Here is a 14,435-nt window from a genome sequence, read left to right on the forward strand (position 1 = left end):
TTATTATTAAATCCCTTACCCTTATAGTTATCGCGCTTATTTACGGTACTAGTGGGGCTCTTATAGTAGAGATTCTTCTAGATTACTAGCTTCTAAAGCATGTAGCTAATTAACTCGTCTAGCATCGTGTACTCTATTAGGACTAGAATGTCGTACTAGAGTTATAGGTCTAGCTTACGCTAGGCGTACGTAACGCATACGTTAGTTAGAAGGTTATAAGCGCGGCCATACTATAGGTAATTAAGGATATACTTATAGACGTTACGGCCGTTATAAATATCCTAGATCGTATACGCTTAGTCTTTAAACTATTAGCCGGCTTCATTAAGCGTTATCTTAAAGTACTCTAAGAGGAGCGTCTTCTAATAGCCTAGAACCTCGTAAAACTCTATCTTAAGCTTATTACTAAGCAGGATGTACTATGAAGTAGCCTATCCTTATAGGCATTCGTATAATCGCGCGGTAACGGCTTTATTACCGTAGATAGTAGTAGCATTCTAAATCGCGTTAGTAAAAAGGTAAACATTACGGTAGTAGATCTTATCGCTAAGGTATATAATATCTCCGTTAGTAATAATAGTATTATTACCGTAAGAGTGCTCTATACTACTAGTATTAAGATTAGGCTAGAAGTAGCTAATAGTCTTAGGCTTAAATTATCTATTAGACTTACTCTTTAAACTACTAGAGGTATACTCCTCCTTATTACCGTCCCTATCCTTATTCTTATTCCTTATAATAATGTCGGTAAGCGATTTAAGTAGTATACTAAGGTTCGTAAAAGAAGCACTAGTAGCTAAGCCCTTACTATTATCTTTAGTAGTAGTAGTAGTTATCTTACCTATTAATTCGTAGTAAGTAATAAATAACTCTATCGCGTAGGTTTCGTAAGAGATTACCTTATTAATATTAAGCTTTACGTTAGCGTAGTCCTAGAATTAGTAGGTAAGGTCGTTTATAAACTCTTTATATTAAGCCTTCTAGATTCTAACGTTCATATAGATATTATTATTAGTAAGCTTATAGTAGTCCTTATAAGAGCCTTCTATTAGGTTATAGACTTTAAGGAATTAGTAGAGGGTGATAGTACCGTAATAGGTACTCTTTATATTCTTATAGGCGTTATAGGTAGCTAGGGGCTTATAAGTATAAGTAACTAGCCTCCTAGTATCGTTTCTATAGTTTAGGTATAAGCTATTCTCCTTACCTAATAGTAGGTACACCTTTAGCGCTATTATAAGGTCGTTACAGCGTTTATAAAGTCGTAGAGTTATAGTAGTAACGTAGGTAGTAAAAAGGGTAGAGAGTAGTATAGTAGAAGCGAATTAGTACTTATATTAGAGGTTAGTAGATACTTATAAGTGATAGTAAGTAGAACTAAAGCTTTTAGCTACTACTATTATAGATAGTAAGTAGATAAGGTATAAAGGTTATTATATTTAGGTAGTATAGTAGCATGTAAGTAGAGAGGTCGCGTACTACGGCTTACTAGTAAGCTATATATAACTAGTCTAGCTTATATAAGCCTATTCCTACTCCTAAATCCTCTCTCCCTACTAAAACCGTAATATTCTACCTCTAGAAACTTTTCTAATAGATATACTCTACTTATTACTTTAGACCTTTAGCCCTTTACTTCCTCGCTGCACTTTGATCACCGGCATTAGTCAGCAAGCTGGGGTCACCAACCTAGACGTCATGCAACCAACTCAGCCCTACACACACACTAACCAAGACTCTCACTATCGTCGGCTCGCGCTCGCCACAAGGTCTGGCCGCTCCTGAAATAATCTCACCGCGCTCCGCTCTCCCACGCCATCTTCCTCCCTTGGACTTCTTCGACCTCGCTTTGCGTCGACGACATTGTGACAATCTCCCGCTCTCGTCGCGGCTCACCGTTCGCTTGCTGGCCCCTCCAGCACCGCCAGTCGCCGACCACGACTTTTCCTCCGCCCACTCTCTTCACCGTCAAATCTGCTCCACCACTAGACGCCATGGCTTCCAATCAGTCTTCGCACCCGTTTACCTGCAACACCTGTCAGGTCGCCTTTCGCGCCAGCGAGCTGCAGCGCGCCCACATGCAGACGGACTGGCAGTGAGTGATTTTCGTGCTCCGATTTGTTTGCGTCTCTTCATGGCTGACCGCTCCCTCCTTCCAAGCCGCTACAACCTGAAGCGTAGAGTTGCCTCGCTGCCTCCCCTCTCGTCCGAAATCTTTGCCGAAAAGGTCCTTGCGAACAAGGCCTCTGCCGCCGCCACTGCCGCCAGGGCTCAGTATGAAAAGTTGTGCGATGCTTGCCAAAAGACCTACTTCAGCGAAAATGCCTACGCAAACCACTTGAACAGTCAAAAGCACCGTCAAAATGTTGCCAGAGCTTCTCGGAGGGACGACGACGCTTCGTCAGTCATGAGCTCGACCTTTTCGCTTGGAGAAACAGTAGGCTCCACATCGACTGCGCTCCCGGACAGAGACACCGACTCCGAAGTGTCCGAGGTTCTGGATGGAATCCAAAATACATCTTTGGGCGAGGGCTCATCTGCAGGCGGAGAGCAAACCAAGACCGCTACCGTCACCGTCGACACCGCCGCATCTGCCAAAATTGAGCCGCCAGCCGAAGTTGTCGACTGCCTGTTCTGCAACTTCCGTTCGCCAACCCGCGATCTCAACCTTGGCCACATGCAGCGCTTCCATGGCCTTTTCATTCCCGAGCAAGAGTACCTAGACGATCTCAACGGACTCCTCCGTTTCCTTTGGCGCAAGATTCACGAGTTTTGCCAGTGTCTCTACTGCAACAAGATTGTCTACACGGCAACTGGCATCCAAACCCACATGCGGGACCGCGGCCACTGCAAAATTGCGTACGAAGACGAGGACCAGATGCTTGAAATTGGCGAATTCTACGACTTTACGCGCACCTATTCCGACAATGAAGAAGGCTCTGTCACCGAGGGCGAGGATGGCGAGGGCGCAGAGGATGGTTGGGAGACGGACAGCAGCGTTTCCGACGTTCCAACAGACGAAATTACGTCTGTTCCCATTGATGACCGCTCGCACCGGTACGCAAAACTTGGACAACACCGCCACCACTCGCACGCAGATCCGCGCCCCCATAAGGCGGCTGACGGATACCACAGTCACGCGCACTCGGGCCCGAGAGCCGTCTACCACGACGAGTACGAGATGCACCTCCCGACGGGCCGCACTGCCGGACATCGCTCGCTGCGCCATTATTACCGCCAGAACCTTCGCAACTACCCGACGGCGGCCGAGCGCGCCGAGCGTCTGGCCATCGAGGAGGCGCAAGCCATGCGCAATGCCTCTTCGGGCGACGAGGACGAAGACGACGAGGAGGCCGAGGGCGGCGTCCAGCTGGAGCCTGGCCGCGGTCAGCTCGAGCGCGGCAGGGGCCGCAATCGCGACAGGCAGCTCGTCTCGCGCCCCGAGAGAGGCCTGGTCGGTGTCACCGATATCAAAAAGAGAGAAATCAGGGCAGCCGAGCGGAGAGAAAACAGAAAGGCGCAGCGCGAGCAAGCGCGGTACGAGTGGACAAAGAACAAGAAGGGCAACTTCCAAAAGCACTTCAGGGTAAGCATGAACGTTGCGGTCTCGACACTCCAGAAACAATTCCAGCTGACAATCAACAGGACCCGCTTCTCCAGTGATCAAATCCAGCATGTCAGGAGTCCAGACTTTCTCTGTTTGGGCTCCTTTTTCCTGCATGCTCCAGATTCATGCGGTGCTGCATGTATCGGGCGCCAGCTTTGCACGTGGTTGGTTGAAAGGAGCCACACAGCCATATTTCTTTCTCCCGTTTGGTGAGTACGAGGATGTACGTAGGTAGATGCATGGCTAGATAAAGAAGAAGACGCGGCGTTTGCGGGACCTGTCTATACATTTACCTATCCTTCTTGCGCAAAATAAAGCGCTTTGCTGCTACCATCCGACCATGTATCTGATTCGAGGATGTTGTTGTGATTCTGCCTCCATCCCTTTGATACACAAGAAGAGAGTTTTTCTGTCTGGACTGCTCCCTGGTTCTTCACAGCGAGCACAGCGAGCAAATGCAAAAATGCCAGCTTCCCTGGCATATATGAGCCACCTACCTGGCTGGTACTTGCCAACTCGCTACGATCACATCAATCTCGTATGCTTTCAACGATGTGCACACAAAGAGAAAGAAAAAGCATTTTTCCACCCGCTAGTCAGCTACTTTATCAATGTATGTATGTGTGCTTTTTGTCCTTCCTCTTCCCCTCCTCCACGACAAGGAAGACAAAACAAAGACGCCATCCCACGGCACGCCACCCCACACTCAAAACATAAAACGAAAGCAGCGACCCGGGATTGAACCGGGGACCTCGGGATGGGATGCTGTTGTGACGAACTGCAATCCTACGCTCTGCCGCTGAGCTACCGCTGCTTGGCGTGCGTGAATCTCTCTGGCAAAAAATTTATACTCACCACTATTTTCAAACCTGGGGATTTGGAGCGAGATTTAGTGGGTTGATTGATTGATTGTTTGTTTGTTCGTTTTACGTCTCGCTGGAGCCTCCTGAGATTTAGTAGGTGAGGGGGGGGGACAATGGGAAGGGGAGGGGAGAAACAAGGGTGGCGGCGTGAATGCAGGGGTTACGGGTGACGCAAGGGCGTAGGTGGCGTCCAAGAAACACATGGCATTTCTCTCAAGCAAATTACGTGTCTTGCCGTCTATCCGCCTGTCCGCATGCTTTGATTTTTGTATCTATTCATCCAATCTGCTGGCTGGGCAAAAGAGAAATAAAAAAAAAAAGGAGAGAAAATAAAAAGAAAAAAAAAGAGCAAAGAAAACAAACAAGCATTCGTGTGACTATGCAGGAGGAGAAGGAACCGTGGACCCATCCGGACGCAACTGACTGAGACGCCTTGCTATGATGCCCCGTGGTATAACCCAACGCGCAAGATCAGGACAAAGAGACGACGGGAAAGAAAAAGGGGGAAGGGCATTATACAAAGCGAGAAGAACCGGCATCTATGAATGGTTCAAGGGAATTCGTAAAAGGGTATGCAAAGCAGCGCCTCACCCGTGCGACAAAGACGACCGACCGTTGCAAGTAATCCATTTGTTGTGCCATTGACCGTGGTGTATTTGGGTCGGAGGATATGATGATGATAAAATCAGACTTTGGGGGTATCAAGCAGAATTTCACAACCAATCGGTGCGCTGTGGAGCCATTTACCTTAGACCATTTCCACATAGTTGCTGTGCATCTGTTATTAGCACTTCCGTTGTGGCACATGACTCGAGCGGAGCGAAGCGTACCTTGGGAAAATTCCCTCCTTGTCTCCGATCCTTCCGGTCCACCAATCCGTTTCGTTCTCTGTCCTTTTGATCACTTCAATGATGTCACCCTTCTTAAAGCCCAAGTCGCCCGGCTGGTCAGGGTCAAAGGTGAACTTGGCAATGGCTTGGTTGGGACCCAGCATCGACTTCCTAAATTGAGGCTTGGGCGCCGTTGGCCTGCCGGGCCCAACCTTTTTGCTTCCGTAAAAATCGCCGGTGCTGACAGCACGGGAGCGTCTGTCCATGGTGTCAAAGGTTTCATTCGGATTTGCGCGGGTGGAGAAGGATCGGTTGATGCCAGTGTTTTGAGGTGACGGGCGATCGTGAACCTCATCCGTCCAGGTGGACGAGCGAGAAGGTGGGCCAAAGTCATTGTTGGTAGATCCAGTACGGTGGCCGCGGACGCCCTCTCCATAAGCTGAGCCTCGGCGTCCCTGCCAAACCACGTCTTCATGAGAAGAGTCGTAGATGGGCATGTCATTGTACATGGAATCTGAAGCAGAGCCTCCACCAGCTGCGCCGGCAAAGACGCGCGAGTTGAGGACACGCATCAAGGGGTCGGCTGCCGGAGGGACTGGGACGTTGCCTTCGAGGAGCTGTCGCGCCGTGATCCTGCGGCCGTAGAGTTTCTCGTTGGCGTCACGGCGCTCAATGAGAACGCTACCCTCCAAACTGACACCAGCAAAGAGGCCCTTGGTCTTGGAGTATGCAAACACGCCAGCGACGCCCTTCAAGCTTGCTGCACCAGCGGCTTCGGCGTTGCGACCCACTGGTCCGGCAGCGATTGACACGTTACCGCCAAGAGTCAGCGAGCCGGCCTGCGAAAATGTTCGGACGGCCGAGGCATCGTTGAGGATGAAGACAAAGTCGGTCAACTCGAAACCAATCTGGCCACCGAACCCTCCTCCAACGGTTCCAATGGCCGAAGGCGCTGACCAGCTGCCATCTGGGAGACGCGCGACGACAATGCCAGAGCCGAAACGACCGGAACCGAGGAAGCCGGCCTTGAAGACGGTCAAGACGGCGAGACCCTAGGGAAAAAGAAATGTCAGACTTGGCTTGTGGTGTTGTGCAAGGGTGCGAAAGTCGATGCGGTCGAGCGGGGTGCGGCATGTGAGACATACTTTGGCATTGGCGAGGACTTGCGGGGGAATGATCTTATCTGGACCAAAAGACTGACGGGGGTCGACGAAGGAGGCGAGGATTTTACCCGTCTTCTTGATTTCACCTGCAGAGCAGATTCAGGCGTCAGCGTGGGGCGACGTCATCGGTCGAGGCGGCCGAGGGCGGCGGGGGACAGGAAGAGAAGAGGAACTTACTGCCGACGGACGAGGGCAGAGGATTATGGATACCGAGCGGCATTCTCGAGAGGGGGGGGGGGGGGGGGGGGGGGGCGAGGTAAAGAGGAGGAAGATGGGTGTGTAGGTGGTGTTGAGCGGAGGAGAGTTGAGCGAGGCTGAGCTGGGTGACGAGCGGGCGGTGCTCAGGTCTGGTCAGCGGGTACTGTACATAATAAGCAAACCATCCGCGAGAGCCGGCTGCTGGCAGCGCCTCGGCCTCAGCCCCGATATTGCGACCACAACTCCAGGCTGTCCATATGTCTGTCAGCATCAAACACTCGGTCAGGTCCACGATATGTCGGACTTTTCGCCTGCATGCGTCATCGTCCATCTTGGCGACAAGGTTAACTTTGCGCCCGCGGCGCCGAGCCTGAACCGTCTTTTGATGAAGCTGAGAGCCCGCCGCCCATCGCTGGCGTCCGAGTATCCGACTCTCCAGACTGTAGCAGCTCATGGCGACCAACCAGTGCATCGCATCTCTGCCATCTTCTGCCATCCTTGCGACCATCTCCAGCTCTGTCGCAATCTCACCCCACTCCCAGGCGCCATGAACTGCCGTATGTGATTCAGGATGCGGGGCATGGCCGACTCCGCACTGGGGCAATCCCCAGATATAAAGAAGCATCATGGCTGGCAATACCAAGCACAGCCGTCGTCACCATGAGCAACCCAGTCGCCGTCATCACTGGTGCGTCCTCGGGCATAGGGCTGGCTCTGACGCAGCACCTCGTCTCCAAAGCCTGGCACGTTGTTCTGCTCGATCTCAACCCTCCTCCAGCCTCTGCCTCGCTTCCTGAAGGAGCATCTCTATTCGTCCAATGCGACGTCTCTTCATGGTCCTCTCAGTCGAGCGCATTTTCCCGCGCATTCGAATGGCGCAAGCGCGTCGACTTTGCCGCTCTCAACGCTGGCATTGACGATCGCGACGACATTTTCAACACGCTTGCGCCGTCCAATGGCCCCTCCGCGCCCCTGCCGCCCACCAAGCCCAATATGAAAACCCTCGAGGTGGACCTTTTTGGTGTTTACTACGGCATCAAGCTCTTTGCGCATTACGCCTCCCTCTCGCCGTCCCCAAACAAGGACATCATCGTAACCGCCTCCTCTGCTGCGCTCTATCCGATTCCTTCAGTTCCGCAGTACTCCTCTGCCAAGCAAGGTCTACTTGGCCTTGTGCGGGCGCTGGCACCGAGTGCTGCGGCGCGTGGCTTCACCATTAATGCCATATGCCCGGACATGGTGCAGACGGCTTTGGCTCCTGAGGGACTCATGGAGAGGTACCCGAATGACGCCAAGACGCCCATGTCGTCTATGATGCGGGCATATGATGACTTGCTGGGACTTGCACCTGGTGGAGCAGAGAAGAAGAATGGCCAGGTGCTCGAAGTCGTGATGGACCAGCTATTGTACCGAGAGGGCCTGAAGCCGCTAAACAAGAAGCAAGGGGCTGAAAACTTGGAAGGTGTCCAGGAATTGTGGGAAGACGTCTATCGCAACAGGAACATTGCGTTTGCAAGGAAAACAGAGGAGGAAGAGCGGGCGAAAGAGAGAGCCTGCGCGAAGCTGTAGGACGATCAAGATGGAGGAGAGCGAGAGACGAGCAGCAGCCAAGTGCGCCAAAGAGATGCGCGGCCAAGTTGGCCTTCATCACCGTCTCAACAAATCCATCGACTCGGCCACCCATTTCCCAATCCACATCACCTAGCCAATGACAGCGGCAAGAAGCGGCAACCAATGACAGGCGGAGAGTGTCGAGCAGGGTCCAGTTTAGGCAGGCACCCACTCTTCGCCCACTCTCGCCGCACTCCGCAACGCCAAACGCCCTAAACCCTACGCACGCACGGATCAAGATCGTGAAGTGGTGCCCGCCGTGCCGTGCCCGCCGCGGGAGCCCCCGCGGTCCTGGTCCTGGTGGAGCCCTTGCTCTCATCATCATCATCATCGTCAGCCTGTCCGTAAGGCTGTCTCCTGAACCGTCCGGTTCCTGGCCGTAAATCATCCTCTTCCGCCATCTGGGGTCTGCTCTGGTCCGTCTCCCGTCTCCACTCCGCCTCACTCTTGCCCCGGCCGGTCTGCCATGTTCCAATGCCCTCGACTCAGGTCGTCGGGAAGGGACCCACCCCACGATATCCGGCCGGGCGAGTGAGCGAGCAAATGTCTCGGCTGACTTCGCAATCGTGTTCTCCATCGAATCTCTTTTCGTTGTTTCACTTTTCTATTCTGTCTCCGTCGACGTTTCGCTGCTCCCTCTTCTTGTTCTCTGCCCGAAGCCAATGTGAGTGGCGAGCGAGCTGCGGCGTGACGCGACGGTACGCCAGTTCGCATGTTCAGTGCAGGCCATCCCATACTTTGGTCAATCTACCGTGCCCTTACTTCATCCAGCGGTCTTTCTTGCTGTCCGTCCAAAAATGCTGATCAATAGAATCGCCACACGACTCTTCTCCCCTTGTCTTCTTTCCCCTCTTTGCCACTGGCTGTCGAGTCTTGCCATTTTCCATTCCTGGGTTACTTGCCACTCGTTCTACTCTGTTGTCTCGTCTTGGTGGCATGTTGTTCATGAGTATCTGGACGTAACTAAACCGCAGTGTCTTTGCATTTCCTCGTGTTCTGCTGAAATATGACCTCAACCTATCCCGCCCTATTCGCGAGCCTATTATCACAGCTCTCTATCTCCGTCACTGAACTGGCTTCTGTGCGCCGAGCGCTTTACGCATTTCTCGTTACTTCTCGCCCCTACTCACGGACTCTCGTCTGCTATTCCATTGGTACCACCCATACCGCGGCCTCATCAAACTCTCAATTTAGGGAGAGGGCAAGACGAAGATGATGAATCGCGACTTGTTATGTCACATCTCCAGGAAAGGTGACTCTCCAAAGCACAAGACACAGACAGGTCGATGACACTCGGGAGAAGACGACAATTGAAGTAGCCATGATGATGAATTCCCAAACCCCCAAGTCAAGCTCTTTGACTTTTTGCCCTTCTCTCTTTGCATCTAACTGACAACCAAAAAATCTAATTACTTCGCTTGAACGACGACACACAACAAGTGACATGACTCCAACGCCCGCGAAGAAAAAGATGCTCGCCGTCCGTCCGTCTATCCCCAGTGGTTGCAGTCCAACCAAGCATGCATGCCACATGCGTCCCGTCCCGTTCCGTCGACCTAATAAATCAATCGTCTAAAAGGAATCTAAAAGAGAAAAACGCCTGGTGTATTTTGAGAGATGAAATCTGGCTGGTTTTGCGTGTCTCCGCCAATCTCCAAGAGATGGAAATGATGGGGAGATGGGGAGGTGGAGGAGAGGGAAAAAAGGGGGAGGGGGGTATATCCAGCTGGCTGACTGACGCGTCATTAAGTAACAACATCATCATCATCAACCGAGATTACGGGATGAAATATGGGGTAGAAAAGCAGCACACACAACCGCAGCAGCAAGCAGCGAAAAGCCAAGCCGCTCGCTTACCACAGGGTGTAACCACCATCGATGATGTTGTTGGAGCCAGTCATGAAAGCCGAAGCGGGGCTAGCAAGGTAAACAGCCAGGTTGTTCAGGTCGTCGACGGAACCAAGGCGCTTCTGGGGCGTCTGGTCGATCCAGATCTTCTTCTGGGCGTCGAGGGCGGGGACGCGGTTGAGGGCCGTGTCCATGTAGCCGGGCGAGATGGCGTTGACGCGGATGCCGTGGCGCGCCCACTCGGTCGCCAGCGACTTGGTCAGCTGCACCACGCCCGCCTTGGACGCGTTGTAGCACGACTGCTCCTGCGGGTAGTTGACGATGCTGCCAGACATGGACGCCACCAGGATGATGCTGCCGCCTGCCTTGGATGCGATCATCTTGCGTCCGACGGCTTGCGCGACGAGGAACGCGCCCGTCAGGTTGATGTCGATGAGGCGCCGGAACATCTCCGTGTCGTAGGTCTCGGCCTTGATGTTGGAGCTGCGGAGCAACTGTTAGTTTTGCTGTTACAGGCAAGACGAGGCGAGACGTCAGGGGGTGGGGATGGGGGTGGGGTGAGGCAGGCAGGCAGCCAACAGCTACTTACTCGGCAATACCGGCGGCGTTGAGGAGCACGTCAATCTGGCCGTAGTGGTCGTTGATGTCCTCGACGGCCTGGGTAATGGCGTCGCCGTCGCGGACGTCGACCTGGTAGAAGCGGACATCGACGCCCGTCTGCTCCGACAGCTCGCGGGCGGCCTCCTCACCCAGCGGCTTCTGCACGTCCATGATGGCGATTCCGCGCACGCCGACCTCAGCGAGGGCTTGGGCCATGTTGAAGCCGAGACCACGGCCACCACTGCCATGACGGTTAGCACAACGCGTTCGTGGAAAGAGAGAGAGAGTGAGATAACGGTTGACAGGGGTAAGGCGTCAGGGATGCGGATTGGGCCAAAAACTCACCCAGTGACAACGGCAACCTTGCCGGGCAGGGTAAACTTCTTCAGGGTAGGGTTGAGTTGACTCAGGACGCTCGAGTTGAGGGGAAACGCGCGCTGCTTCTCGTCGGCACCCGGCGGCGCCACGGGGCCGTTGCTGTGGTGCTCGACGGGAATCTCGACCTCCTGCCTGACGCCGTCCTTGTAGGTGACGGTGATGATCTTGCCTGCGCGCACCTCCTCGGCGTGCTCGACCTTGAGGCCTTGGTTGAAGAAGCGTGCGCCCTGGGCGGCGGCGCGGGGAACGGCGCGGCGGGCCGCGATGCGCGAGACGAGGTTGCGGGAAAGCATTTTGTGTTGGATATTTTTGAGGGGATAAAAAAGAAGGTTTTGTTGATAGACTTCAGGGAGGTGTGTTCGGCAGACAAGATTCGGGTACTCAGGAGATGGTGTAGGTACGAAAAGGAGACGCTTTTCCGCACAACAAAAGAAGGATGATGGATAGTACAAGGTGACCAGGCTCCGGAGACGGGGGGAGCTTGCGGGCTTTTTATTGACAGGTAGACGGCAGCGGATTATTCAGAGAGAAGGCAAGCGATGGTCGCAAAGCGTGGCGGCGAGGCCACAACGCCTTCGCGCCTCCTGGGAGCTGGTGGCAGACGAGAGTCGTCCAAGCTCCATAGCGATCCACTGTTTCTACTTTGACGCGCCGTCAGTGCTCACTGCAGATCTGTGCGTGGGTGCGAGGGACGAGGGTGTGGGAGTCGACGGAAAAGGGATTTTGGATTTTGGTGGAGCCGTCGCCGGTCCACGCCCACGACGCCAACAGGGCCAGAAGTCCATCAACCAGCCCAGCTCGGCTCCAGCCCGTCCAGCCATCCATCCATCCAGCCAGCCCTCGAGCCATGAACCATTGTTGAATCGACTGGATGCTCGATTTGGGACTGGACAGAAACGGGCCAGGCCACGCGCCGTTGCTGACTCTGCTGGACTGTCGCTCCATGCACGCTATCCAATTTTCGTCTCCAGTCGACGACGCGAAACCCACTTGTTGACCAGGAAGGGAGCGGATACTTTTGCGTCGAGGGTAATTGTTGTATAGTAAGCGCGGTTCCGTCGTGTGTCGGCATTGCGGCTCGCAGAACAGGCCGAGATGGGGACATGGAGCGATTGATGTCAGAGTCCCACGCATTCCGCCACCTGCGCAACCTCGACTTCATCCAGCCCACAACGACCACAATTGAAGGACCCTGAACTGATTGCCAGGCACTGCTTTGCTTTCACACACAGACCCTGAGCCTTGGCCGTCCTCTTGATGATGCATTCGATGATACAACCCACACAACAACAACATCGTCATCATCATCATCATCATCATCACCACCCAGTTCGACCCAATTCATCCTACTTCGCCCTCACCGCTCAACTCACCCACACCCCCCAGCCAGCTCATTGCAGCACCGTTGACGCTGGATCCCAATCCTGTCACTGTGGCGTCCCGAGATGCAATGCACAGATAAGCAAGGATGCGCTGGGCGATCATGTCGCACTGCAGGCCCCGAAAAACCCGCTTCTTTCAACCCTGCATCTTCTCCACAACCGCGACTCAGTGGCCGTGAAAAATTTCCTCAGCCCTGTCATCACCTGCCCGTCGCCTCTGGAAACGCAATGTGGGCCTTGCGTCGACGAGAGATTGCAAAGAGCTTCATGCTGCCCAAGCCGCAGAGACACTTCAACACCTTGTTGCTGCTAGTAGTAGTCGGCCTGCCTCGGTCGTGGCCGACCATTGGCACGTGGTCGCCATGCCTCAACTCATTGCCTCTGGACCCTGGCAACCCTTTTTCCTTCTTTTCTCGAATCCCTTTTGGCTCCCACGACCCAGAGGGACGACTTCGGCAACATCTCGCCTTTATCGTGGTCGACTCGTCTGTTCCAGTCTCCCACGACAGTTGCCGGTTCGACATGCTCTCCAACATGTGCTGTGGCTGGCTCTCGTCGGCGGCCCCGGCGACTCGACCGTCGACGTTAGGCCCAGCACAGACTTCCGCGCAGGAGCCTGGAATGTGACAAGCCAGCCGCCCGCAAAAGGGCTGAGCAGGGTCATGAGGACAAGATGCTACAGCCATGTTGTTATTCAGAGGCTCTGCGGGAGCTGGACGCAGACGCAGACGGGCCCCTTGTCGCCAGCTCGCCCATCCGCACTTCCCCGGTTTCGGAATGCTAAATTTACACTCCTGTCCGTACGTATGTACCCAGTTGCTTGGGAAAGTGTGGGGGGCCCCCCAACCCAAACATCCCGCTCCTATGGCTAAACCAAGCCCGAACATCCCCTCCGTTTGTGTGGCTCTATACATACCGTTCCTGGATCTGTGACGCGTGCGCTGTGGCGAACATCATGACCTGTAATGTGACACAATCTGCTTGACTCGATGCCGCCAGCCTCTGTTTTCTCTCGGCCGCCGCTTGGGATTCGATTTCCGACAACAGCCAGTGCACTGATGAGCCCGTCATGTTCAGTTGAAACAAATGTTTTCTTGCTGGTCACGGGTACACTTGCGAGTTGACCTACGGCTGCCCTCGAGAGCTTTTTCCCAATTCTTAGGCACCAACTCCAGTCCGTGTCTATACACACCTCGTACCCATCATCAAACCAGCGCACTGAATGTACCACATGAGCCAGGAAAAGCATCTACCCATCTCCCTTTGGCCGTCCCAAACCAGCAATTACACGCGCGCTGCGGCTCAAGCCGCCGCCATTCCCATCTCTTCCTTCAAGTCGGTCACCGGCCCCCCCCCTCTGATCTCCCTCCTCATCTCGCTCCGCTCGCTTTCCTTGCCGCGCGCAGGCAGGCCACACTGGCGTCCTAGTCCGTACTGTAAAGGACTTACGTGTCCCACCCACCGAGCGCATCACTTGCTATGTTGTCTTGCCTTGGCGCCTACATGCCTGTTGAGCCCCCGCGTCGGGATACGGTACCCTCCCGCCGCCCCGCCGTCCCTTTTTTTCCCTTCCCCTGCTTCGCTGGACCTTCTGGAAGCTCTGCCGTTCCATTGCGAGCAGTCACACAACCGGAACAGCAATGCAGCAGCTGCAGCAGACAAAAGCGGCTATACATAGCTCCCTTCCTTGCCTCCTTTTATTTCCCATGTCCAACCTTTTCCCCACTTCTTCTTTTTCTTCTTCTTCTCTGAACCTCGAGATGGACCGACCCCCGCCCCCGCGTCCACGACCCTTTCTTCCCCTTGGCTTTCCATACATACACACACAGATCTGACCGCGTGCATACCCCTGCTCGGCTTGGAACTTCGTAAGCGAGTCCATCCACGGTCTAGGTAGGTATTCTCCCGGCACATTATGTATTGCGCGTCACCCACCCACCCACGCACGCACCCAA

The 14,435-nt window shown here is 53.9% G+C and overlaps 6 protein-coding genes and 1 non-coding gene across 7 annotated transcripts; 4 read left to right on the forward strand and 3 right to left on the reverse strand.

The window, feature by feature from the left end:
- Window positions 1-1,994: 1,994 nt before the first annotated feature.
- On the forward strand, window positions 1,995-3,663 carry IWZ02DRAFT_468754 (zinc finger protein; the record flags this gene model as incomplete). The annotated part of the gene is made up of 3 exons (XM_066768655.1): window positions 1,995-2,095; window positions 2,161-3,586; window positions 3,646-3,663. The coding sequence occupies 3 exons, from the start codon at window positions 1,995-1,997 to the stop codon at window positions 3,661-3,663; spliced, it is 1,545 nt and encodes a 514-aa protein (XP_066624881.1).
- A 667-nt stretch (window positions 3,664-4,330) lies between these two features.
- IWZ02DRAFT_t38 lies at window positions 4,331-4,421 on the reverse strand. Its single transcript has one exon. It is a non-coding gene; the product is annotated as a tRNA-Cys (tRNA).
- A 797-nt stretch (window positions 4,422-5,218) lies between these two features.
- On the reverse strand, window positions 5,219-6,683 carry IWZ02DRAFT_431844 (uncharacterized protein; the record flags this gene model as incomplete). Its single annotated transcript, XM_066766186.1, has 4 exons — window positions 5,219-5,240; window positions 5,301-6,352; window positions 6,446-6,549; window positions 6,641-6,683. The coding sequence occupies 4 exons, from the start codon at window positions 6,681-6,683 to the stop codon at window positions 5,219-5,221; spliced, it is 1,221 nt and encodes a 406-aa protein (XP_066624882.1).
- A 525-nt stretch (window positions 6,684-7,208) lies between these two features.
- On the forward strand, window positions 7,209-8,112 carry IWZ02DRAFT_468756 (uncharacterized protein; the record flags this gene model as incomplete). The annotated part of the gene is made up of 3 exons (XM_066768656.1): window positions 7,209-7,218; window positions 7,335-7,968; window positions 8,022-8,112. 3 exons carry the CDS (start codon window positions 7,209-7,211, stop codon window positions 8,110-8,112), a joined length of 735 nt encoding a protein of 244 aa, XP_066624883.1.
- A 2,013-nt stretch (window positions 8,113-10,125) lies between these two features.
- IWZ02DRAFT_489290 (uncharacterized protein) lies at window positions 10,126-11,391 on the reverse strand (the record flags this gene model as incomplete). The annotated part of the gene is made up of 3 exons (XM_066769550.1): window positions 10,126-10,603; window positions 10,710-10,961; window positions 11,066-11,391. The coding sequence occupies 3 exons, from the start codon at window positions 11,389-11,391 to the stop codon at window positions 10,126-10,128; spliced, it is 1,056 nt and encodes a 351-aa protein (XP_066624884.1).
- An 864-nt stretch (window positions 11,392-12,255) lies between these two features.
- IWZ02DRAFT_217943 (uncharacterized protein) lies at window positions 12,256-13,278 on the forward strand. The gene has a single exon (XM_066762775.1). It carries the CDS (start codon window positions 12,544-12,546, stop codon window positions 13,105-13,107), a length of 564 nt encoding a protein of 187 aa, XP_066624885.1. The 5' UTR covers window positions 12,256-12,543; the 3' UTR covers window positions 13,108-13,278.
- A 333-nt stretch (window positions 13,279-13,611) lies between these two features.
- On the forward strand, window positions 13,612-14,277 carry IWZ02DRAFT_217947 (uncharacterized protein). The gene has a single exon (XM_066762776.1). The coding sequence runs from the start codon at window positions 13,703-13,705 to the stop codon at window positions 14,156-14,158; it is 456 nt and encodes a 151-aa protein (XP_066624886.1). The 5' UTR covers window positions 13,612-13,702; the 3' UTR covers window positions 14,159-14,277.
- The last annotated feature ends 158 nt before the right edge of the window (window positions 14,278-14,435 follow it).

This window comes from Phyllosticta citriasiana (assembly GCF_038021145.1).
Source record: "Phyllosticta citriasiana strain CBS 120426 chromosome Unknown IWZ02scaffold_4, whole genome shotgun sequence".
NCBI classification, from domain to species: Eukaryota; Fungi; Ascomycota; class Dothideomycetes; order Botryosphaeriales; family Phyllostictaceae; genus Phyllosticta; species Phyllosticta citriasiana.

Coding starts and splice junctions, on each gene's coding strand:
- IWZ02DRAFT_217943 (XM_066762775.1), top strand. CDS start 12,544: ATGCAATGCACAGATAAGCAAGGATGCGCTGGGCGATCATGTCGCACT.
- IWZ02DRAFT_217947 (XM_066762776.1), top strand. CDS start 13,703: ATGTACCACATGAGCCAGGAAAAGCATCTACCCATCTCCCTTTGGCCG.